Source organism: Phaethon aethereus (assembly GCF_964289735.1).
Source record: "Phaethon aethereus genome assembly, chromosome: 6".
Lineage (NCBI taxonomy): Eukaryota > Metazoa > Chordata > Aves > Phaethontiformes > Phaethontidae > Phaethon > Phaethon aethereus.
Genome location: NC_138580.1, coordinates 30,583,785 through 30,608,058, shown reverse-complemented (window position 1 = coordinate 30,608,058; position 24,274 = coordinate 30,583,785). Strand labels below are relative to the sequence as shown.

Genomic DNA, 24,274 nt, shown 5'->3' with positions numbered 1-24,274 from the left:
TGGGCTCGCATCCTGAGTGGCGGCCTCCGCGGCGCGTTGCTGCGGGCGAGCAAGATCAAAGCTCGTTAGTGGCAAAAACACGGCTTATAGCCTCCTTCAGCTTTTAGCCACCGACACAATTTGCAAAACGAAGTTGTACACAGTAAGTGGAAAGGAAAAACAAATGTAGAAATAAATGTGGTAAACTGTTGTTCCAGCACAAAGGGGCACAAGAAGCAAATGAAATGCTAATAGAACGTCGTTCTTTTGTAGCAGTGAAAGCACGTCCGCCTGTAAGCAAGCACATGAAAAACAGGCAAGCAGAAAGAATGGCCAAATGCTGGACGAGGCAGTAGAAATAGGGAGCTGGTCATGGACCAGCAGCCCAGAGCTGGCATCAGTCTCACACTCAGCTGTACTTACCCCACACCAGTCTCTCACAGTTTTACCTCTAAACAAGAAATACTAGGCCTGACTCTAGAACAAGCAGGCATGATGGTAGCTGTAATATTTGGCTTTGAATCATCTCTTTCTAGACTATTTAAACACCTTCTTGTTGATTTTCCTCCAAGGAAATAATCATCTGTATTCCTCAGGGGGCAAGACAGCTGCAATGAGAGGTGAAGAAGGTGAGGAACTTGTTTGCTAGAAGCACCATTTTATGAGGAAAGCATGCTACCGTAGAGCAGTCCAATCGGAAAAGGTCCCTCTTTGGTAAGTCCATGTTCTGTCCATTGTTCCATTGGTTCTCACTGACTTGTGTTGAACAAAAGAGAAGACAGGCTACATGTATTGTGAATATAACTGTGGTTTCTAGAGTGATTTTTATTGTAACACCACCACGCTGCTCCTGTTCTAAAAGGTAAAAAAAGATAAGCAGCAAACCAATGCCTTCATAAATAACACTCTTTGCTCAAAGACAGCACGCTAAAAGAGCATGCTCTGGCCTGAAGATTGGCTGAATATTGTTTGGCTGTAAGGCTTCCAGAATGTACGGGTATTACAGTACCAGAATGACCATAATAAAAAACGGAAAATACTTTTCCGTAGCTACGTATGACTAAATTTAGTCAGATACATGCAACAAAATAGATTTTTCTTTATTCTTGTAATTAAGCACTCACAATATTTCCTTTTTTGTACAAAAGTGGATGAAACTGTAACACAAAAAGCTGAAGAGCTACACAGAACATAGTATGATTATATCTTCTGTAGCAGCTGCTTTCCTAATCCTCTTCCAAATCCCTCACATACAAAGTTAAATTCTTGCAATCCTGACATTAGGCTTATTCTTGAAGTGAAAGATAAGCTGTAATCTTTCTGAAGCTGTCTGCTGCTCAGAATTAGGGCTGAGTGTCTGAGCATATCCATATTGCAGGGACCCACTGGGGCTCGTCCTGCGCACGATGGATTGCAGACAGCAGCTGCGCAGATGCTTCTTGTAAATTGTCATTAACGATCACTTGATCAAAGAACTGACCAAACTGAGCTTCCATTTTCTTAGCTGAATCTTCCATCTCCTGTAAGTCTTCTTCCTGCAAGACACAGAGTAAGTCTATAAAGCTTTAGTGTTGTAAAGAGAAACACACCTGCACAGCATCTGCAGAACACCTGGGGCCATGTAAAGGAGGTGAATAGATAGTGCCAACATACTTTTATTTCATTTAGAGTTTGCTATAGTAAAGTACGTGTCCTACAGTCTGTTCTGAGTCTCAGAAACGGAGCTGACTGCCATCACTTTCCCAAGCAAATACCTTGTGTCTCATGTCTCATCTCAAATGCTCCATTTGCCCCAAAAAAGGTTATTCTACTGATGAGTGCTGGTAGAGCATGTTAGGGACTGGAAGGCAAATCCGCTAACACTTGTGTTCTTACTCCCCATTTTAGTTTATTTCCCCAGTATTCATGTTTCTTTCTGCCATAGCAATAATGACTTATTTCCATATACAATTATGGACTGAGGTCTCAAAAATTTTAAGATGCTAAACTTGTTTCTATGCGCATCATAATCAATTGTGGCAATGCACTTAGTGTAAAAACAAGACATGCATTTCCTACAAGAAGAATTTGTGTTTATCTATACAACTTAGTATAGAATTGATATTGATACTATCATTAAGCATATATGAATGTAAACAACAATACATTCTTATAATTACATGAAAAAAAATTTGGTTAAATTACCGAATGAAGCACATTCCAGATATTTCAGTGCAAACAGTAAATGTATGCATTGACTCAAATCTTGCCACAATGCAGTTAATTAAAACACAGATATACAAGATAGCCTCTCCTTTAAAGATGCTTTGAAGCAAAAGGCTTCAATCCCCCAGGTACAAATTACAACATTTGCTTCAAAGCAAATCTGGAGGTGGGGAGGAATCCCAACAAACCAAACAGAAAAAGACGAGAATAACTTAGATTTGATCCAAGACACAATCTTTTAAAGACTTAACATAGTAGAATGCATTATGTTCTAAACACAGAATCCAGAATAATAAAATAAGTCTCTTCTAATTCCCAAATCTCACCTTGAATTTCATGTTCACATAATAGTCCGTAATGATCCTGGCATTTTTACGAGTCTGCCTCATGCAGCTTATGCTGGATGGCTTGATGAATATAATGTAGGGCTTTAACTCATGAGTCCGGGCTACTTGTATGCCCTGCAAATTAGGAGTAAAAAGAAGTTAAAATATTTCAAGTTATTCATCCCAGTTTTACTCCCATAAAAGCCAATTGTTTACAATGTGCTGTTACCTCCAGACCTAGCAGTAATCTTTTTCAGGAACATCTACTTTAAAATGACCTCACTAATAATCCCTGGACCAGACATTGTTAAGTAACTGTAGCATACCAATTACTTAATTCTGCTTGGTAACCTTATTAGAGATGCTTTCAACTCCAGTGAGTGACTGGACATTGTCATTAACAGATCTCTACAATCCACAACATTAAAGATGAATCTGAAATCTGTTTTTTTAACTGCTGGGGAGCTACCTTTGTGAAAAGTACACCTTTATTGCTGCACACTGGAAGAAAGTATCCTGCTTTTGGAAATCTTTATGCTGGGTAACATTCCCCAATGCTAGTAAGTATTTTTAAACTACTGCAGAACAGTGGAAGGAACTAGAAAAAATAAAAAAGAAAAAAAAAGCACAGCATGTAAAGTTAGCCAAGCCACCAGATTTAAAATAGAAGTATGCAACTCAGCAGGAATTCTACCTCACAGCAATTACTGAAGAGTAGCTATGTGCCATTACTTCATACCCTTCCCAAAACTTGTCCTTTAAACTCACGCCCTAAAAACTGATAGTGGCACAGCAGTTCAAGCAGGAAGATTACTCCCCCCACCCCTTCTCCTTCTTGTTTAAGAGAAGGGTAGCAGAAGAAACCCAAGGACATTTTTAGATGTTAAATGGAGACTAAAGTGTGGCCCAATCTACCCCTTACAGCATTTGGATTCTGAGTAGTACCCCACAGGTCATGTAATTTAACTTCTATTTTAAACAGCACAAACCACTGCTAACCCAAGGCTTGGACTACACTGTCTCTGCATCATTAGAGGGAAGTCTCTAAAAGTTACTGAGTTATGGTGTCTCTCCTTACATCCAGTTAGAAGAAATGTTGAAACCCAACAGCCTGAACAGCTCCTAAGTACTAGATGTGCAAGTAATTCAAAGAAGTTGAGTAGGATTTTGCTGGACACAGCTTTAAGTCTCTTAGATATTTACAATCTCAGGCCTTTATTAGCCTTATCTTTATCAGCAAATTCAATGCAAAGAGAGAAAGAAAAAAGTGAATAGTGTATAAGTGAAAAGATAGCATGGTAAGTAGTTCTGAAAGTGCTAAGAGGCAATAAAAGTAATTAAGAAAAAAAACCCAGAAGAATGCAAAGATTGCATTCAAAGTTTTTCTGCAATGCCCAGCATAGAAACATCTGGTAATCACCCTAATGGTTGAAGCACCTCTTGCCAATATCTGCTAGGGCACATGTGGAAGCCATGCAAGCTGCCCTTTCTCAAAGAGTAAGCATCTGCAAACTGTGGTCCCTATATGAGTGGTGGTCTACACAGCAAGCACTTGCTGGAGGTTCTTCTAGAGCTCTTTGGTCACGTGCACCAGCAGCTTACTCCCAGCTGTTAAGTTACTTCTGAAGAGACATAAATGCATAATATTATTCCCTGCTTTTGCTTGATTACTTTAATAGTTACTGCTTTTACCAAAGGGTGTTTGGAGATTGCTAACGAAAGGACAGAACTCTGAACTAGTAGGGCTTAGAGGAGGAGGAGGGAATCCCATGCAACAGTCTCCACATGAAAGAATAATCCTTGCTTTAAGCAAGTATGAAAGCTCATTTCCGCACCATTCCACCTGATAATGCAGCTGCTGTCTTGGAAACAAATCAACAAGTGAACTATACTGATCTGTACATACTTGTCACTGTAGTATTTCCCCCTGCCAAGACCCATGCAAAGAATAATCTATTATTAATAAGCACCATGAGCTAAAGTGAAAAACAAAACAAAGCAACTTACACTGTTCCAATAGCTCAAGAATTTACAGAGAATTATTTTTCCTCCTCCCAGGAGATACGAACTGTAGATTCCCTGCCCCTTTACAACTCACCTGTGGTTCTAAATCTATTACACAGATCTTCCCTCCATCAAGGACTGTTCGCACTGCATCAATACTGGTACCGTACAGGTACCCTTTGTATTCCCCATATTCCAGCATTCTGCAACAGCAGTGAGGAAGAAAGAATGAAAGAGTACTTGAGTCTCAAAAAGGTTCCATTTAAGGGTGAAATCTTCAAATGTAATTCAGTGATCAAGACAGAATGATCATAACCTATAGTGAACACTAATGAACAATCTCCACCTTTGCTCTTCCCCGCTATACTGGGCACAAAATGAGAACAGTTACAGTTCGACATCTCCAAAGCATACATTTTTTACGCATCTTGTTGTTACAAATTATGTGTTTAGAGGTTGTGATTCTAATGATAAAATTCTTGTCGTTTATATAGTACTAATAACTTCATAAATCAGAATATATCAAAAACTTGGCACAGCTCAAGGAGCATAGCTTCTAGTGCTGAGCTGGTCTGCCTTAGAGGGATTATTGATGTGTAGAAAGGAGCAGACACTTTTGAAAGTTTGACCTTTACAGTTCAGCTGCTTACGTGGAGGTGTCATCACTGCAAAGATTCTGCAATGGAGTTGTAGATCAGGAACAGGTCTGACTCACTGCTCAATTTTAAAAAGCAGCCCAGTTTCTAGACGAGTTAAACTCATAACTTAGAAGCACGTCAAATGAGCTCAGGGCTGGAGATCCCACTTTCTTTTAGAAGGATTCTGAGATGAATTGCAACTGCACAAACACAGTTTTTTGAAGCAATGGGCTCAGGTAGTTCGACCAAAAATGTATAGTAAGTATGAGTGGAGGAGCTCAGACTTGGGACCTAACTACAAAACTGTATTTTCTTGGGTCATGTTGCATTTTTAAGTAACGAAAGTGTAATTTGTTTCTCCTACTTACCTATGGCTATACACCATGTTTTCAAAAGTTTCCTTTGATACATAGTGATATTCACGACCATTCATTTCATAACTCTTCTGAACACGGGTCGTGTCTGAAAGGAGGTATACACACACACAAAACAAATCAACTTCAAGTAAATTCTTGTAATTTTATAATGAAAATGAGACAACTTTCATGAAGCAGTATAAGTCAGTATTTTCAAAAGTAATAAAATGAGTAGTTTCCATTTGTTAATCCAGAGCAAAAGCCTTGTCTTCTCTACTGGTTGCCCAGTGGCAAGTCCTTAAAAATTAGCAAAACACATCTGTATTTCTTGGAATGGAAGGAGAGTGGTTTAATCCAAGCATCTGTGACTCAAACCAATAAGGAACTGCTTTGGAACTGGTTGCACAACTGTTTTTACTCCTCTGATGTAAACTTGGTTAAAGTTCATTCAGAAGCATCCCACAAGCCTTCCCACACTTGCACCTTCCCCATATCTGGGACCTTAAGCACAAAAGAATTCCTGAATTTTCAACCGGCTTCAGATTCATACATATCCTGTTTGGTTAACCAAATCACAAGAACCAAGTAAGCACAGGTAGAAACATTTTCAGTTATTACGTCAGAAATTAAGCTGTGTAAGTCTCATCTGACAGTAGAAGGCTAATAAGAAAAGCTGCAAAGCCTATTAAGCACCACCTTCTGTTGCCTCATTCTCATATCTGACCACTTAAACACTATGAACTTACAATATCCCTTGTAAATAAGAAACATTCTTATTTTTAAATCTAGGAAAAGCAAACATCAACAAAATAAACAAAATCATCCAGATAATCTACTGCTACATAAAGCTTTAAGGGTTTCAGGAGCTTTAACTTGAAAATACCTTTGGCTGATTTGCCAGAATAAGGGAAAGATAGTATTTTAAACTAACCCTTATAAAAGCAATTGACTCTGGCTTGCAGTAGAGCTGAAAACAGACATACAGCAAAGAGTGTATGAATACACAAAGGCAAGAGAGCGGGACTTGACTTTTCCTAATCATGTCTGACAGGGGTAGTGGGGGAAAGAGGAAGAAGACAACATACGAGGTACAGCACTTTGAAACTCTCGTGGGTTACTTGCAATAAGCCTTCGCCTTAGCTCATTCACACCAACTCCTGCAGGACCTGAAAAGTTGGAAAAGCAACTAGTATTGCTGACAGGTGCACTTTTCGCATGCATACCCCCCATTTTCTAACACACTGTGCACACACATATGAAAGCTAAGTAAGTTCCCAAAAAATGTATCAGAAGTGACTGAAGGATCTTTATTGATTCAGGGTTCAAATCACCTCCCAGCGATACAGTGATACCCAGGAGGCAACTCAGCAATACCATTTTAAAAGAAAAATACATTATCAAATAATTCCAGACTTAGAAAGGACAATGGGTTTGCCTTTATCCCATTTGCTTTTTCAGGATCATGGAACACTGCAGAATAGCAGCTTCCTTTCAGTCACTATGATCAAAGACTACTTGAGAGCCTACAGCCCACCTAAATCAGTATTTCCCATAGCAAGCATTATTAAAGGTGTCTTTTTAGCTTTTGCTACTGCCCATGATTGAGATTTTTCTAGTCTGGATTTTAATTTTAAACATTCTTCTTATCATTGCCATAGCTGTGCATTTAACACTGGCTGTAGAAATGCTTCCATAGAAGGATGTTTTCTAGTAAGTTACAAGTGTTTTCTCATCACTTTCTCTACCAGTCACAACTGAATATAAAACTGAACCATTTCTCTAATAAAATCCCTTATCAACTAGCATTCGTAACTGTGTGGCCTCTTCTGGGGACTTTTTTTTTTTAAAAACATTCACTTTCTTGAGTAAAGATGACGATACATTATGTTAAACTCTAAAACCAACAACAGGGTCAAAGTACACACAGTCACTGTTGAAACGTTGCTTTGAGAGGTACCTGCAATCCCCTGCAACCACTGCAATCAGCAGCAAGAAATCTCAGTGGATCAGGCCATGACTGTTTCCTCCTCTCTGTTACAGGTTGTGAAATTTGCATGAGAAAGTAATTAACTTCTTACCCACTAGTATAATTAGTCTGTTCCGGTCTGCTGGGTGCCGCTGGTACCTAACCACCTCTTCATATGGAGCTGCAAAAGTGCTGTAACAGCTGCTGGGGCACCGAGCATAACACGACTGCTGGTTGGTCCGGGATTTCCTGCGACACAGGCGCATACTTCTACGGAAACCAGCTGTAAGGGGCAAAGACATCAGTACTGGAAAACACACCTGAGATGCAGGCAACTAGTGCTTTAGTCTAGAGTGTCTCTTTCTAAGCCACACAACATACTGGCTTTTTGAGCTTTTTTCAGGGTGAAAGTTAGTGAATTTCATTACTGCACTTGGTATGTCAGCTTGGTAGAACCTCTGAGCATTAAAAGATGGTTAAAGTAGAGGTCAAATCTCACTGAAAGTCACCTGAAAATTAGCCCAGAATTAAAGACCCCCAAAAGATTCCCAGAACAAGTTGAAGGTGAAGTTTCTGGCCACAAAAAGCATCACCTGGGAACAGGTTTTTGTGGGGTTTTTTTGATAGTGTAGTTGACTCACTCTCCTAAAGCAAGTCTGTAACATTTGCTCCAGCCTCCAGAATGAATCCAAATATTTTTAAAGGTCACTATGGTTTAGTAACAGGGATAGGTCTGTTGCTCCATCTTACCGTTCAACTCTGAAAACCTCACTTTTAGGTCTACTTTTCTAATGAGAGCCCTCATGGTTATTCTCAATGGATGACAGGTAACAGAACAACATTACACTCTAGTAAAATTAATTGTGAAGTAAGGGATGTCTTAACAGCCATTCAAGTTAAAATAACGGTGGCCAGGTCTCAGTAGAAACCTAACAGGAAGGGAGATTTAAATGGAGAGAACGAGCATTAGTAGAAGGAAAGCAACTTCTTGAAGTTTGGAAAACAGAGCAAATAGAATCCAATTCAGAAAATCGTCAGATGAATTAAAGAACAAAGCGTTTTATTAAACTTCAGACAAGCACTTAATCTAGATCAAACCCCAGCCATCTACTTCTCTTTAATCACTGCGTACCGATAAAGACTCGTTGACCAAATTCACCAAATTCTTCCTCTTCTAGAATACAAAGAACAAATATGAAAAAGAAAAAGAAGAGTGAAAGATTAAGAGCTAGATGGCCAACAATTATTGCTGATCACAAGTGACAGTGTTTCAGTAAGCATATAGAAGTACCAGGCCTAATCTAATCAAAAAAGCAAAATACTCCATAACATGAAATATTCAAATATTTCACATGACCAGTGACCAATTCAAGGGCCAATATTTCTGTAAAAGAAAACTTAAACTTAGAAAGTCTTGGTAGTTTCTAAATTAGATTGAAACTCAACATCTCATTTGTTTCATTCCTAAGTAGATGCCAGACAATGTTTTGAAATACTTACAGTGAAAAAAAGCCTCCACATAATTAAGCTTTTCAGGTGAAGCCTAGTTTACAAGAATTCTTTAAGTCATAGTATTACAATAACCAACAAGTCAGTAGCACAAAATCAAAACCAAAAATCTTATAACTTAGTTTCTGCCCAGTAGCATGCTTGGAAAATGTAACATGCATCTGCTCAGATCTTTTGAGCAGAATGAAGACCTGATTTTATTACTTCTTTTTAATCACCTCTGGATCAGTGATATCTGCGCTCCAACATCCCAGACTAATCCGTTTCCTCCAATTCTTTTTGTGCCCATTCTCATGGTGCTGCTTGTGAAAGCTTAACCATTCAGATGAGCCTTCTAAATCTCTACATGTAATTTTTGAATGAAATCTCTCCTGTAAGGCTGAAAAATACCAATTTCCCAAAAGATCAATGCTCTAACAGTTCAAAAACTATTTTATAAAGGTGATTTCAGAACAAATAACTAAGAAAAAAAAAATTGTGTCAGCACTGTTTAGATTTCTCTTCAAAAAGGACTCCCAATTTTCCCCAATCCCCTATCGAAGCCGTGTATTCCCTTTATTTAGGCCTTGTTAAAGCAAGAATAAGATATAGAAGACATAGGCATATCTTTAAAAGGTAGTAATTGTTCCAAGGCAAGAACATTATTTTCATTTGGAAAGCATGAAATGTATCATCTTTTAGCACTAGATTCTTTGATTGACAGTTCTATCTCATAAGCTTGCAAGTATCAAAAAATTAGATGCATCTTAGTTAGTCTTCCACATCTATACACTCTTCACTACATGTACCTTTAAAATAGTACATATAGAAATGTAGGAATAAAACTAAGAACTTGTTTATGACTGTAGAAAAAAATCCTTGGCACAAAACTGCTCATTCAGGGCAAAGTTCAGAGTACTGTTCAGCTGACATACGCCTGTATCATTTCTATCTTCAGGTCTTTTGAGCCATCATTCAAATCTTTTGGAGGATTTCTGCTTTATCTACCCTCTGTTCTGTGGTATGGAGTACAGCATGGAATCCTATAGGTAACAGGCAATTCAGCTACTGCGTATTCTAAGAGGAGTGGGCAGTCCCTGGTAATGCAGTAAACAGATAGAATCTAATAGATTACTGCTTACAGGAGGTAGGGAGAAAAAGTTAGTGTTACCTTCTTTAAGCTCCTCTGCACATTCAGATAGAGACAGACATAAAACAGTTAGTTTCAAGACGACAGTCTATACTAAGATTAAAAAAAAATAAAGCCAAAATCCAACCAGCATTGTCCAATACATTTAGGAAGTTTAGTAACAGGCACTGCAGGCTTTAAATATAAAATATGCCTGTTTGAGCATGAATTCTCAGTTCCCAAAGAATGAGAGACTCAGCTACAGCATCTATGTCAGTATTGTCCTTGCGAAATATATCACATGGGTGTTCAACTACTGGTTAATTTAAAGTAAAATGTAGGATAGCAAATATTTGCACCTTTATTCCTTCGACTGTCTGGATACAGCACAGAGCTGACTCAGCACTGAGTAGTGATTAGGATTTGCAAGAGTAATCCCCAAGTGCAGTTATCAGAAACATCCTAGCCTGAAAACAAAAGACTGCCCTGTAGACCTGCTGGTTCTGTCTCAAAAGCTTTGGGCATTGCTTGAGAGGCAGAAGAGAACAAACCACCTGTGATAAAAGAAGATCCAACTGGCAAGCAGGAATCTTGTGGACAAGGTGTAAGGTGGCATGACATTTTCTCCACAAGATTACCAAATACCTCAAAGAAGAAGTTTATCAGGAATAGATTTATTTTCATGGAAAAATGATTTATTGTGGAAGACTTAAGTTTTGCAGAACCCTGAATATGCTGTAAATAGGTAGTTGTTCCCTAAAAAATCCCCAAAACCAGCTTGGTTAAAAAAAAACATGGATTGATTCTATGTCCTATACATAAATCATTCATTTTATAAAAGCATTTTTGTTTGTTGTATGCCAGCCACACAAACAATCGAGAATCCAGAACAGCTCTCCTCTTTACCACAGCAGCTCCCACAGGCACTGGGGATTCAGGCCTCTGTTACCCTAAGGTAATCCAATTATCCAGTGACATCAGTGCAGCCCCTGCTGTCACAGCTTGCTCGGGTATAACTGATCAGGATTTGATAAACAGATCTGGTACTGATGCATGAGAAGAAATACTCACACTTGTTGGATAACAGGACAAAAACGTTACAACCAAGGTAATCAGAGACCAAGAGGAAGACTTAAGGCAGCAGGATTTTACACAATGGCTTTTCAAGCCAGAACAGCTTCTCAAGCTAAAATGGCATTCTGGTTTTTGTCACCTGCTTGTTTTTAACACAGTTGCTTGTCTCTCGACACCCTTCTCGCAACAGAACAGCAGCAAGGAATTTGGAGTTAGGTCAGAGGAACTTACCAGACTCAAATGTTTCTTCATCTTGTTTAGTAATCCGGATAGCAAAGATATTAAAATAAATTCAAAATTTAATTGTTTTCCTCCTTATAGAATTTCAGAATCAGAAATCAATTTTCCAGCTCCTATCAGTCTGTCTGACACATACTTTCCCCACCTTCCTGTGCACTGAAGTGGCAAAATACAGCTCACCATGCTTGAATTAACTGTCTGGTCTCTCTCCACACAATCCTACAAGATCACATCCTTCCATAGAGCTTTCTGAATTACGTCAGGAGAAAGGAAGAATGGGCTGTGCTGCTTTAGGGACGAAGTCAATCTAACAGTCTTCACATGTACTACTTCCATGTAAAAACCTATACTTGCGCAGTGCCTCAAAATGTATTCTCCTGAGATCAGTTTCTTGACAATGAACTGTGTGGGTTCTCCAAAACAACAATCATCTGTGGCATTAAATCTACAATAGGCAAAAACTATGGTAACATTACAGCCACAGTCCAAAACGTGAATCAAAGAGGTTGGATCTCATTCAGACAGATTTTTTTGGGGTGGTTCCTCTTTTTGGCACAACACTTCACTCTTAAGTACTGTACACCAGAACTGCAAACAGCTTGTTTTAATACACTAATATAGGATAAGGTTTCCAGGGTATGAAAACCAGAATCTTCTACCATTAAGTTCACTAGGAGAATGAGTGTTTTTATCGGGGAAACAAAACCAGGCTTTAACTAGCTACTGCCTTGAAGCAAATAGAATAATCTCAAGTAAATTCAGTTACCTGTTTCCACACACTTCTCATCAATTTGCATATCATCCTCTGCAGATCAACACAAGGAAAAAAAATTATCTGAATCAGAAAAAACACTGGGGAGGAAAAAACCTTGCAGATCTTACAAGACTGAACTCAGACATCAGAAAGTATTTGAAGCTCAGATCAGCTTTAGACAGCTTTAAGGATTTTTAACACCATTAACTCCAACTTACTGATGTTCCCTGTCTTTAGTGAGCAAAAGGCTCTTCTTACGCTAGCACTCTGAAGGGCTGGTGGCAGAGAGGCAAACTCATCTAACTTGAATTCTCCTTTAGAAGTAATAAAAGGTTTAACATGGCTGATGCTCTGTTTATCCTGTAGATATCTAAGTATTACCATGACAGAATATGATTTTCCACTCACTCCATTCCCTTCTGTTGCTTTTGTAAGTGTATTTCTTTCCAATATGCTTCACTCAAGGAAAGTATTTTCTTTGGTTGATTTTATTATTATTTTTACAAGGAAGAAAAGGAAAAGATTGATTCAGCTCCCTCTCCATCCCAGACCATATCAATTCATACCCCTGAAATGCGTTCTCATGGGCTCAGGCAACCTCATAGGCTCACAATACTGCACTGTTTGTATGTTCTGTTCTTGTGCACCCCTGCAGATAGGCCCAGTAGGAGCTGTTTTCCAGTTACAGGGCAATTGTTAAGGCATCTGTCAACCATATTCTGCCCATATGTATACTTTAAAGAAATATTCTCTTGGAGCTGCTCAGGTCAGCTGCTGAAGTTGGGAGAGAAAGAGAGAGAGGAAAAGAGAAAGGAAAAAATAGTCTTTCCTTCCTCAAAGCAACCCACCCAAATTGTCAGTTCCCTACCAGAGAATGCATAGCTGAAGTTTCTACTTGAAGACAAGGTAAGCTTCTACTATTTCAAGTGGAAAAAAGACTTTATTTCAATGATGCTAAGCACACAAGATGCAAAGACCTTGAGCTTCTTTTGCATGTATTTACCAAACTGCCTCATTTCTGACAACTTTTTTAAAAAGCCTATAAACTACATGCTATATTGATTCCAGGTACAGGAATGCAATGTTGTCCAGATAGGATCTCCTACCTTCTTCCACAGTGCTTACTGCCCACAGCATATCCATTGAAGCAGTTAAAATGCAATAAAATTATGGTGAAAGAGAACTCCAGCTCTAACAAACAAAGCAATCTGTATGAGAAGAATCCTAGGCAATGAAACACACTCAATCTGGGAGTTATCACAAGAGAAAAACTTAATTTTATACTAGTATAAAGAACCACAGAAGAAAAATGGGGAGAGAGAAAACAGGAAGAACATTCTTTGGCTGAGAATAATTGCGTATTTACAGAAAGTTATAGTTGGCAGAGGTTAATGTTTCTGGATTGTCACCACAAATAAACTCATGGGCAGTGTAGCTTATCTTATACCTCAAGGAAAAAAAATTCTGTCTTTCTCTCAATAGTTTTGATGACAAAGAAACATTCTAAATATATTGCATGGCATCTTCCAGTGCAGAACTGTTATCTGTGTCCCTGGAAAGCCAGGCTAGTACAATTGTCACCCCAGACTTACACCCAACTCTCCGAGAGAATTGGCTCTTTACAGAGATTTGGCTCTCCTAGAGAGCTCCTAGATCTTACAGGATCCTTATGTACTATGTACATAAGTACCTATGTACTCCAGATACAACTACCATTAAGTATTTATTTTCCTGGGTATAGTTAACACACTTCTGAGGTTACCATATGGCTCCAGAAAAAAAGTCTTCAAATTAAACTGAATTACATGAGCTTCTGTTTCAGTATCCCTGGAAATAGAAACAAGACCTTTCTTTCCTACTCTACCATTCAAATAACTTTTCACTCACGTATTGATGACTTAAGACAGAGATGGGGCTGGAAAGGCTGAGACCACCAAAATTCTCGCTGCTTCCTACACAGAAGTAGATTTAGCACAGTTAAAGAAACAAAACAGTCCATAAGCACATTATGCTCCAGTCAGATTCACTGCTTACACACAAGATCAATTGGTACTGAGCTCACAGAAGACAACAGGAATGGAAACATTACCTGCGTTTTAGCCCACTGCAAAGCCCTGAAAGCAAGCTGACATGCTATCAGAACTATTTAAAGGCAATTTCCAAATCAGCAGCCCTGAAGTATTTAGGAGTATTTTGAGTTTATATATAAGGACAGCAAGATAAGCCATAGAGTGGTACAGGCTCCTGGAAGTAGAAGAGTGCGCTACTGCTGTGGGTAGTAGTACTACTGCCTCTGTTACTACACAGAGCCTCTTGCTTGCAGCCTCAATCACAACCTAGTTTGATTTCAACTTTCATTATACAGACCACAGCTAGGTTTGCATATAGTACAAATCGAAACTTATCATCTACAATTGTGTGGCCTTACGTTTTCCTGTGGGTAACACAGACAGGACATGTTGTTAGAGGATCAAACTGAAAAGTGTGCTAGAGCGGTTTTAACTACTCTGGTTCTGAAAATATGTGGTGTAAAAATAATGGGCTATTTATGCAGAAAATAGGGAAGGCATGCTTCTTCTGCCGTGAGCATGTTTTGTTCCCTCTCCCCCCACCACTCCACCCCCGCCCCCCCTTTAATCTGGTCTACTTATTTTTGTCCAAAGCAGAAGAGGCCACTCATGCCTCACAGGACATGTTTAAATAAATACTGTTTCTTGATACAGCTATGCCCTTATACTAATTGTTTAGTATCCAACTATTCTCCCCCACTTTTTTTTTTTTAAAGTCATAGACAATGGTCCTAAACAGTCAGGGCCCTTAATTTCCACCCATCTTTCAGCTGGTACTCTCCACTAGATGTCTTAGCAACTGGCATGGAGACTAGGCAACTGCTATGAATCAATTTAAGATGATATAGATGCTTTCAAAAGCTTGTTCTCACATAGGTACTCTTAAGGGAAGAAGAGCAAGAAGTCAGAGAACAGAAAGAGGACAGATGTTTGTCAGATGTCACTCTGAATCGTACTGCTATGTAACTTACGGAAATTTTAAATAGCAGAGGCTGAATAACTGGCTAATTTTTGAACTGGAAATCAGAAAAATTAAGACTTCTTTACCTTTTAAGAAGGTGATTTGAGGGTATAAGTCCAGCACAGGCACTGAGATCTGAAACTTTCCTGGCCTGCCACCAGAGAGCATCATTCTGGTCCACAATCTGGAGTATTTCACCCTTCTTAAAAGGCAAACCTGCATCAGCGCATGGTATGGCAGGATCTTGCAAGGGCCAGTAATCTGCCATTGCTCGCACATAGAGCTGGTAAAGAAAATATACAAGAGTCAGTGGAAGGCACGTTTAGAACAGATACGACACAAGCTTTATAATCACAGGGCCAGACACTGCTGCTACTTAAGTCAATCAATGAGTAACTCAAGTTTAAAAAACAAGATCAAGCCCCAAACCCTATCGGTTCATTGAGAGAAAAAAAAAATTCTTCTCATACATTGTGAAAAGAATTGACCTGCAACTTATAGATCAATCTGAAAATGTCTTCATTACCTTAAACACAACTATATTTCAGCTTGCTATCTTTACTGCTTCAGCAACAGCATACTGATGTCAGCTGAGAGGTAGCCATAAAGGCAAGTAACGCTTTAAGGATCGCAATAAACTTCTAAGCAACACCATTTCTTCATATGACACCATTAGACATTACTGGGGTAGCTGTTTGCAGTAACAATCTGGAAAAAAGAATGTCTCTTACTGTTGTTTGGTTGCTGACAGGCCGATCAGAAACTGGAATTAATTTGAACATAATTGTCCCCTGAGACAGGGCCTAAATGATTAAAAACAGGATTAAAATATGACTGGTATTCAACACAAATAACCAAACACTGGCAGCATAAACTTAACACAGCATGGCTTTGAGGTTACTAGAATGTCTATATTACAAATAGAATTTAGGGAGAGCCAATATGACAATACTGTCTTTTTTCAAAAGGAAACTCAAGAACGAAACTTCAGTCTTGCTAAATATTTTTAATTCAATGACATCTATGTTTCATTGTAAATATATGTAATTTCAACATTAATTCATACCAAACTTTTCTACTGAAAACTAATTTAAATTTGTGGCAGAGAGGTTATGTAAAGGGGGAGGAAAAAATGTAAATAATTAAGAATTAAGCATTCCAATAGAGTTTGTATTTCTTATACCTAGAAATAGTACAACCAGGGAAACACCACACAGAAAGACTTGATACTGATTATATACCACAATATCTTATTGACTGACATAACACTTTGCAGTGAAGAACGCTGAAAGATTGTGGGTAAAATGATAAATAACAGGGACAGCTCAGACTTCATGAGAATTTTGACAACAGTAATTACCACTGCCCTTTTTTGCAAGGCGAGATATGTCGCTTACAAGCTCATTCACTCTGCTTTAGTGCATTTTGTAATGTGGAGTGTTATTAGAACAGCACCTTTCCACTACTTTCTTGTGCAATATTAACTGAGCGGAACTTCCAGAAAAATTATGAATCAGTAAAGTCTGAATAAGTTATTCTTCCTCCCAGAAGCTGCAGGTAGAATAGCCACAACTAAGTTAATTCCTGTCCAGAACAGGGGTTAGATTTAATTCTGGTTTCATATTCTGATTTCATGAGCAGCTGTGAACTTCATCCACAGTAAGGAACCAATGTGAATTTTCTGTTAAAAAATTCAGACTTTCTCCTCCAAGAGTGTGTGCATATGTGTAAAAAACAGTTACTCTTAAGGTACAAAGTAGAAACAGATTCAATACCAGAATATTAATAACTTGCTCAGGCTCAAGTCCCTCAACAGGAACTCCATTTACTTCCACCAGTTTGTCTCCAGCATACAGCAACCCTACAGTGAACAAAAGGATGAAAGCAGCAGCAGTTTTATCACAGCATGGATTATCTTGGGTAGATGAGGCAGGGACACAGAGGTATACCACAGGTTTGGAGGTCGGCATTAAAGGTTTCCATATACCAGGTATGCAGAAAGACATTTTGGATTTAGGCTATACTGCCCCTAGATAGGACTGCAGACTTCTGTGGGTCACAAGAAGCTTGCATGCTGCCATTTTCTTATTTCCTTGCACCTCCTTCAGACAACATGTTTACAATCTATTGATGATTTGTCTTAAAAGTAGCAGGAACATTTTAATATAGCTCCATTTCCCAAAGTAATTTCTGAACCTATTCTAGCTAAACCCATTATATTAATAGAACATGAGACCCTTAAAAAAAGAAAAAGAATCAGACCCTTAAAAATTCCAGGTGCAGTGGGAGGCCTTGGGACTCCTCTCTGTCCTTTACAAAGTCTTCACAATATTGTTTACTTTTACATTTTCCTTCAGCTCGATTAAAACATTCATCAACCTAGAAACTTTATCAGCTATTGCCTATAGTTTGGGGTTTCTTCTCTATACAAAGGCCAGAAAATACTAAAAGGAACTATTTTGTAATGATCACAGTTCAAGTCTTCTGATGGTTTACATTTTAGTTATATTTCCCAAGGAACATGAAACACGTTCAATTCTAGGATGACAAAGTAGTAACTTTTCCAAGGAAGCTCCTTGGAAGATTGCTTGGCAACTAATGCTACCACAGTCTTTAGTAGACTAGTTGCCAAGAAGTATTACTACACATTCCTTAAAGCCCGTTATCTTACAGAATCCAGACTACCGATGCTTTCCATTTCTCCATTAAGGAATGAGTTGCTGGTATTCATACTACACTGCAGTTTGGGATATTCCTGATCAATCTCATGACAGACTTATCCAAGTATTGATGCCAAGAATACATAATGAAAACTGGATTTGTACCTCAACTCAGTCTCAAACGTAGCACATTCATATGAAAATTAATGAAACCAGAATCAGAGTAACACCAATGTATCACTATCTACAGTGCTGTCCAATGTACACATCTTCCTGCTCTATAATGGAAGACTAATTGTAGAAGCTAAGCTATTATGTTACTTCAAATATCTTATTTCAAGTTCAATTTTTTGTATCACTGTTTCAAATTACACATACCACTTCTGTCTGCTAGCCCACCATGGATCACGCGGGCAACCGTTATGTCACCTGTTATCTCATGGCGTTTAATGGTGGCACCCTGGCAAATAAAAACAAAGAAAAAACACACTGATCACTGAAGAACCCCTGTAAGTTTCCTTTCAAATCACAAGTCTGATCTTCACAATGACAAAAAGGCATTGAAAGATACAGTCTTTTTAACACCACACGGATCTAGTTATAATATAACGTTATTAGTACCAAGTCCTTCAATGTCTTCAACTTCCATCATATTAAGACAACCTCATTGACTGACCGTAAGAAATCTTTTCTGTATCAGATATTACAGCTATCTTTTCCTAAAACAGATCAGTTAAGCTATACAATGCTTTCTGGTTATAAGTGGAAATAATTTCTAAAGAACCTTTCAGTCTCTCCTCCCTTCCTTACTATTTTGGCCAAAGGAATAGCTGTCAATCCTATCTGCATTTTCATTATGAGATAAAAACATCTGCCAAATGTTCAAACCCTGAGCGGACGGACAAAGCACTGAACAACCTGCTTTAGTTGTACCTGCACTGAGCAGGGCTAGATGGTCTCCTAAGGCCCTTTCTAACCTTAACAATTCTTGTGATTCTGTGACAATTGGACAAGAATGCACACAATCTCTGTAACATTACTAGAAAGAAACCAACATGCATGGGGTGCATTATCAGTACTTGCATAAGTTAAAATAATTTGACACACATCAGAAAGCTCCCTCACCAGAGGCTGGTTGTTTTTCACTAAGCAGACAATCCTCATAGCTTCCTCATTTTCAGGTATGTTGTCTGGCAGTGGTGGAAGGGTTGGTTCAAAATCTTTCTGGGCCACAGTATCATGAGCAGATAGCAAGGCCTGTTACAAACAAAAACAAGCAAACCAACCAACCCATAAGCAAAGAACAGCTTTAAACAGTGACTGGTCAGAAAACAGAAACTGGCAAACAAATTCCTATTGTGAACATAAATCGCTTTCACACAATGACATTTTCTTCTTTCCACTTGGAAATTCGAACTGAAATAAAAAATTTAAGACCAGTTCCCCCCTCTCTTTCTTCTGGAAAGCTTAGAAAAGACGTAGAGGAGTAAAGGGTAAAGAAGGCAGGTTTTGCCATTACAAGGAAAATTTGGGTTTATATGTCTGCATCAACTGCTCAGAATTTAACTTTGTAAGAAACATCTCTCTCAAACATAGCCTTTAAATAAAATGCAGTCCACTGCAGGTACTTCAGGTACACAGTCTATATCTGATTTCACAACTAGGTTAGTTCATGACTAGGAAACTATGTCTCTTCTGGCTCCTTTGCCAATTCTTGTGAACAGCTGGCCATCTGTTTCCCTCCCCAGTGCAGACAGCTCTCTGAGCAAACTTTTTCTTTCCTTAAGCAGGACTTGCCTTTAAGTGCGGAGCTCGCAGTAGTCGTCTTAGCTCTTTGATCTCTCCAGATTGAGGGGCTTCACGCAGTAACTCTACCACCTGATAAATGTAGGAGAGAAAGCACAGACTGGTTCTGGTGGACAATTAATTTAGAAAGCTCTAAATTGAACTTAGAGGAATATGGTATAGTAAGAGTGTCAAACTACCCACATTATTGGACTCTGAGCATATCCATACAGTTTGCTCTAGAATTGGACAATATGAGCACAGCTGCACAACACTCAGCCAGCCTTAATTTAGTTCAGGCACAGTGCCACGTTCTCTAAATTACTTTTTTTCTTCTGTGCCTCAATCAATCTCATAACTTCTCCACTTAGTCATTAACTCTCCCTCTAATTCAGAAATTTAAGAATTAATCAGCTATTATGATTAGAAAAATCCAAAAAGCTTTTCAAAATCCTGATGTCAGACTGATTCTAGCCATAACACTGAACCACACAGTTACATGGGAAGAAAAATATATGGCCAGTGGTTAAAACAAATTACTTATGTGTTCATTACACTGGACAGGGCTCATGCAGTCTAGTGATCACAGTTGTACGCATTTCTCATCCCCCCTCTCTTAACACAGCAAGAGCTATTGAGGAGTTTGACAAACGTGTGAGGAGAGAATCTTTCAAGTTTATAGAGTGTACTCAGACCTGAGACACAAAACAAAAACCAGAATGCTGTTATCTGCAGCTAAGTTGACTAATTTGGTATGCGTAAGTAAAGCAATACACTACGTATACAGTCTTACCTCATGAGTCAATTCACGTGCCTGCAGCGTGACAGGAACTGGTCTTTTTCCGAGGTATTGTTGGAGGCATTCATAAATCTGTTGCATGTCATGATAGACAAGACAATGAAATGATAAGATCTGTTCACATGATTATATAGATACACACACAACACACAAAGGACAATATTTTATTTCTAGGAATTTCTCAGTCCAGCTAGAGCCAAAGAGCTTGCAATCTCAATCCTTAATGTCTAATGCATCTGGAATTGAGTCTATAATTCTTTGTCTTTCCATATTATCATCCAGCTAGACAGTTATGCTGTAGTTTTGAATTTTCCAATAAGAAAAGCTGATTACAGAGAACAATCACCTGATACGATCAATTCTCTGACTTGTAGCTTGCTTGTTTCCTTCCCCTAGTCACAGGCATAATTAACAAAGTAAATTTAACTTAAAACAATAAATTCCTGTATTTAAAATGACCTTATAGACATTCTTATACACCTTAAGTTTTTCTTCTTTAAAATTTAAAGATTTTTAAAATCCTGGTTAGAGGAAAAGCAGAATTTGTACATAATTTATCTCAGAGATAACAATTCCGCTCGAGAAACACCAGCCAAAAATCTGTTCTACAACATAAAATCTTCAACTACACATCAGATCAGTGTGGGCAACACAACCAGAAAAAAAATACAATTTCACAAGCATCCATGCCAAGCCATACAGAGATTTAAGAATAGAAAAGACAGCTGAGCAGTGCTATGTTCAGCCTGTCTCCATCTCACTGGCCTTAATATGGATGTCTAAAGTAGAAGAGCTTTAATGTCTAGAACATTACGAAAGAGGATATTTTATTCTTTTGTCTTTAAAGCAAAAGTGGTTTTGTTCATCTTTTTGCTGATGTTAGGACTATCGGCACTTAGGGTAAATAAGCATTTATTGTCGTGATACAGCAAAATAAAGTAGCTATCCCCTAGAAATTATTCTCTAGGAAACCTTTACCTTCACAGCTGATTACTACTTTACCTTTAAAAGTGCTTGCAGCCAGCGAGATCTGAGCAGGTCATATAACATGCCAACACCATTGACATCTCTCTTACAGAGCAAACTCAGTTCTTGTAGCACTAGAGTCAGAACATGAGATATACCTGAGCCCAAGAAACAGAAAAGCGCAAGACATTTCATTTCAAATAGAAGACCAGTCAAAACCAACTAGTGACCCAGGCCTTTAAAAAACACCTTTCCTCAGTTTATACTTTTAAGAAATGCAGCCATTTCCTGTCTGCTTTGCTTGTTTCCCACAATCAACTCTGCTGCATGAGAGCTTTATTTTATTATGTTATTAACCAGCAGGGTTAGGTCAATAGTAGCAATTTTCAACTGACCTGTGAGAAAAACACACAGGGAATCTCACGCCTATCAATCTGGGTTCAAGCTTGTACCTCCTACTGAGAGGAGGTAAACATAAAAAATTGCCATGTTCATTTTATAGGCTTTTCTTTTGGATGATCCACTGTTTCGGCCAGGGACCACCTGTTTTTCTCCACTCTTGAAAAGTGCAGACATTTTTGAGAATATCACTAAAAAATGCAAATTCCTACCAAATACATACAGTTGTCACAGACACCCACAACACATCCCAAGAAAGGGGAAGACCCGTTCTTACAATTAGAAGCAGCACTTGATCTGTTAGGAACAGTATTCTAATGTTGTTCTAACAGTGGAAAACCAAAAAAATCCAGTGTCTTTCTAAAAATCTCAAGGAGGCAGAAACTAAGAGGTGACAGAAAGTTAAGATGTTACACAAAGTCAGGCCTAGATACAAACTGGATCTTTGAGTGCATGGAATTTAATTTTACCTCAGAAATGACAACAGATCATTTCTGGTACGTGACACTCTTCCCAAGAAATACAATGTTTATAACAGCACTAATACAATACCATACAAAATGCTAGGAGTTAGGTTTATTAAGCTATAAGAGTTCTTGAAGAGACCATAAGAGTTGGATGCCTGACTCCCACTGAATGTCAAAGGAAAGTAAGTTCTGAAGTCTTGTGTATTTTGGTGAGCACAAGCTGTCTCTTTGCTTTTTAGTGCCAAAGCAATCATACAACACAACTGTAACTGGAGACTCTCCTTTGTACAAAGGAATTTATTTGTTTACAACATTAAACTCGGCATGTTTCAATGAGTAATATTGTAATACAAGAAAAATGTTGAAATAAACCCAAGACACCAGGAGCTTCTAAAGTTACAACAGCCAAAGTCAAAATAATTTCTTAAAACTAAAGCTCATCCAGCAGACCCAGAATAGCTGAGTACTCACTACTACAGACAATATCATCAGCTGCTATCAGTCACCACAGCTAACCTAAACATGGAAGCCCTTTACTTATTTCTTTCCTGAGCACTATTTTCATAGCCATTGACAGTTAATTGTTTCCTGTATCAGCTCTAGACTTCAATGTTACCAACAGTTACATGAGATCTATCTTCAGCTTTAGTTTCACTGAGGTATTTTCCTTATGCATGATTTTATACAGGCACTTGCCTGCTAAGTTTCTGCAGATGGAACTTTTGCCTCAATCATCAGGCAGAATTATGGAGTATCCAAACTGAGAAAGCCTGGAAATGTAGCTCATTTTCAAAAAAATCATCTGTTTCTGGAAAGCAGACATCTAAGCACTTAAGAAAACCAAAAAACTCAGTGAACCCTGATTGTGACCCCCACAGCAAAGTATCTTCCAAAACACAGTTAACTTAGGAGAATTCTCTTCTACAGGAACTTCATAGTGCCTAACAGAACCTTACCTTTGGTGAGACACTTTTTAAGATTTTTTCCTCATTACTGGTTGCCTCTTTTTGAGATGACTTGTACTAACGATCTCCTAGAATGCTATTCCTGCATTAAACTGGGCTCAAATAGACCAAGATGTTCCATACAGAAGCACAAACCTTCCAACTACAGAGAATCATTTCCTTAAGCAAAAAAACCCTCTTGCAGTTATTAGCAATTCTTGATACAGGTGCAGAGACCCTTGACTTTATAAGACAGAAACAAACACGAGGTATTCTCTTCTGACAGTCTCTAAATTACCTGCATACCTCCACTAAACATCAAGAATCATTCCAACTGTTACATAGTAATACTTCTAGCTAGACATGTTCATCTCTCTCTTGACTCAATGGATCAAGAGTTACAAGGACCAAGGAATAAAACTTGTCAGTTTTCTTTCTCTTTTTCAAGAGAGATGCAGAAGAAGTTATGAGTACCATTAACTTGACTGCAGACTGTTGGCACCTCCATCCTTTCCTTTATTCAAGGAGATTCCACCCACTTTCAGTACTGCATTCACTCCAAGTAGGTTTCACAAAGATAGATGCTGAACTAGAGAAGAAAGTACACTCATATCAGAATACCGTCATGTGGTTTAGATTGATAAGAAAGCAGAATTTAAAATAAGAGGGGCAACCATTCATATTTGAAGTGAGTGCAGAATAGGTTGCAAGCGTAAATTAAATACGCGAGTCCCACCTGTAAATTCAGTTACCTACCACCATCCAAAATCCAGACAGACAAACCTCAACTGCAATATATTTTACTTCCTTGATGGAATTGTCATTAGCTTGCTTCATTAAGCCATCTACAATAACAAGCTATTTTGTGTATCGTCTGTTTCTCAGCTTTTTAAGTGCACTAGCATGGAAATTTTTCCAAAGACTTTTAAAAGCTTGTTTTATGTAAAGATAGCTTAGAAAATAATCATATTCAAGAACGTATTACATTTAATTCCTCTTGCTATTGACACAATTAAAATCAAAAGATTCTGGAATTTCATAGTTTCTACTAATTTTTATTGAACA

The 24,274-nt window shown here is 38.3% G+C and overlaps 1 protein-coding gene across 1 annotated transcript; it reads right to left on the bottom strand.

Moving 5' to 3' along the window:
* Window positions 1-1,322: 1,322 nt before the first annotated feature.
* On the bottom strand, window positions 1,323-23,717 carry MPP4 (MAGUK p55 scaffold protein 4; the record flags this gene model as incomplete). The annotated part of the gene is made up of 21 exons (XM_082001784.1): window positions 1,323-1,514; window positions 2,511-2,645; window positions 4,609-4,717; window positions 5,521-5,614; window positions 6,594-6,674; window positions 7,587-7,757; window positions 8,607-8,648; window positions 10,134-10,148; window positions 11,397-11,417; window positions 12,172-12,210; window positions 13,266-13,283; window positions 14,047-14,111; window positions 15,276-15,472; window positions 15,921-15,992; window positions 16,965-17,050; window positions 18,228-18,309; window positions 18,975-19,106; window positions 19,647-19,727; window positions 20,428-20,505; window positions 21,436-21,557; window positions 23,684-23,717. 21 exons carry the CDS (start codon window positions 23,715-23,717, stop codon window positions 1,323-1,325), a joined length of 1,866 nt encoding a protein of 621 aa, XP_081857910.1.
* Between the last annotated feature and the right edge of the window lie 557 nt (window positions 23,718-24,274).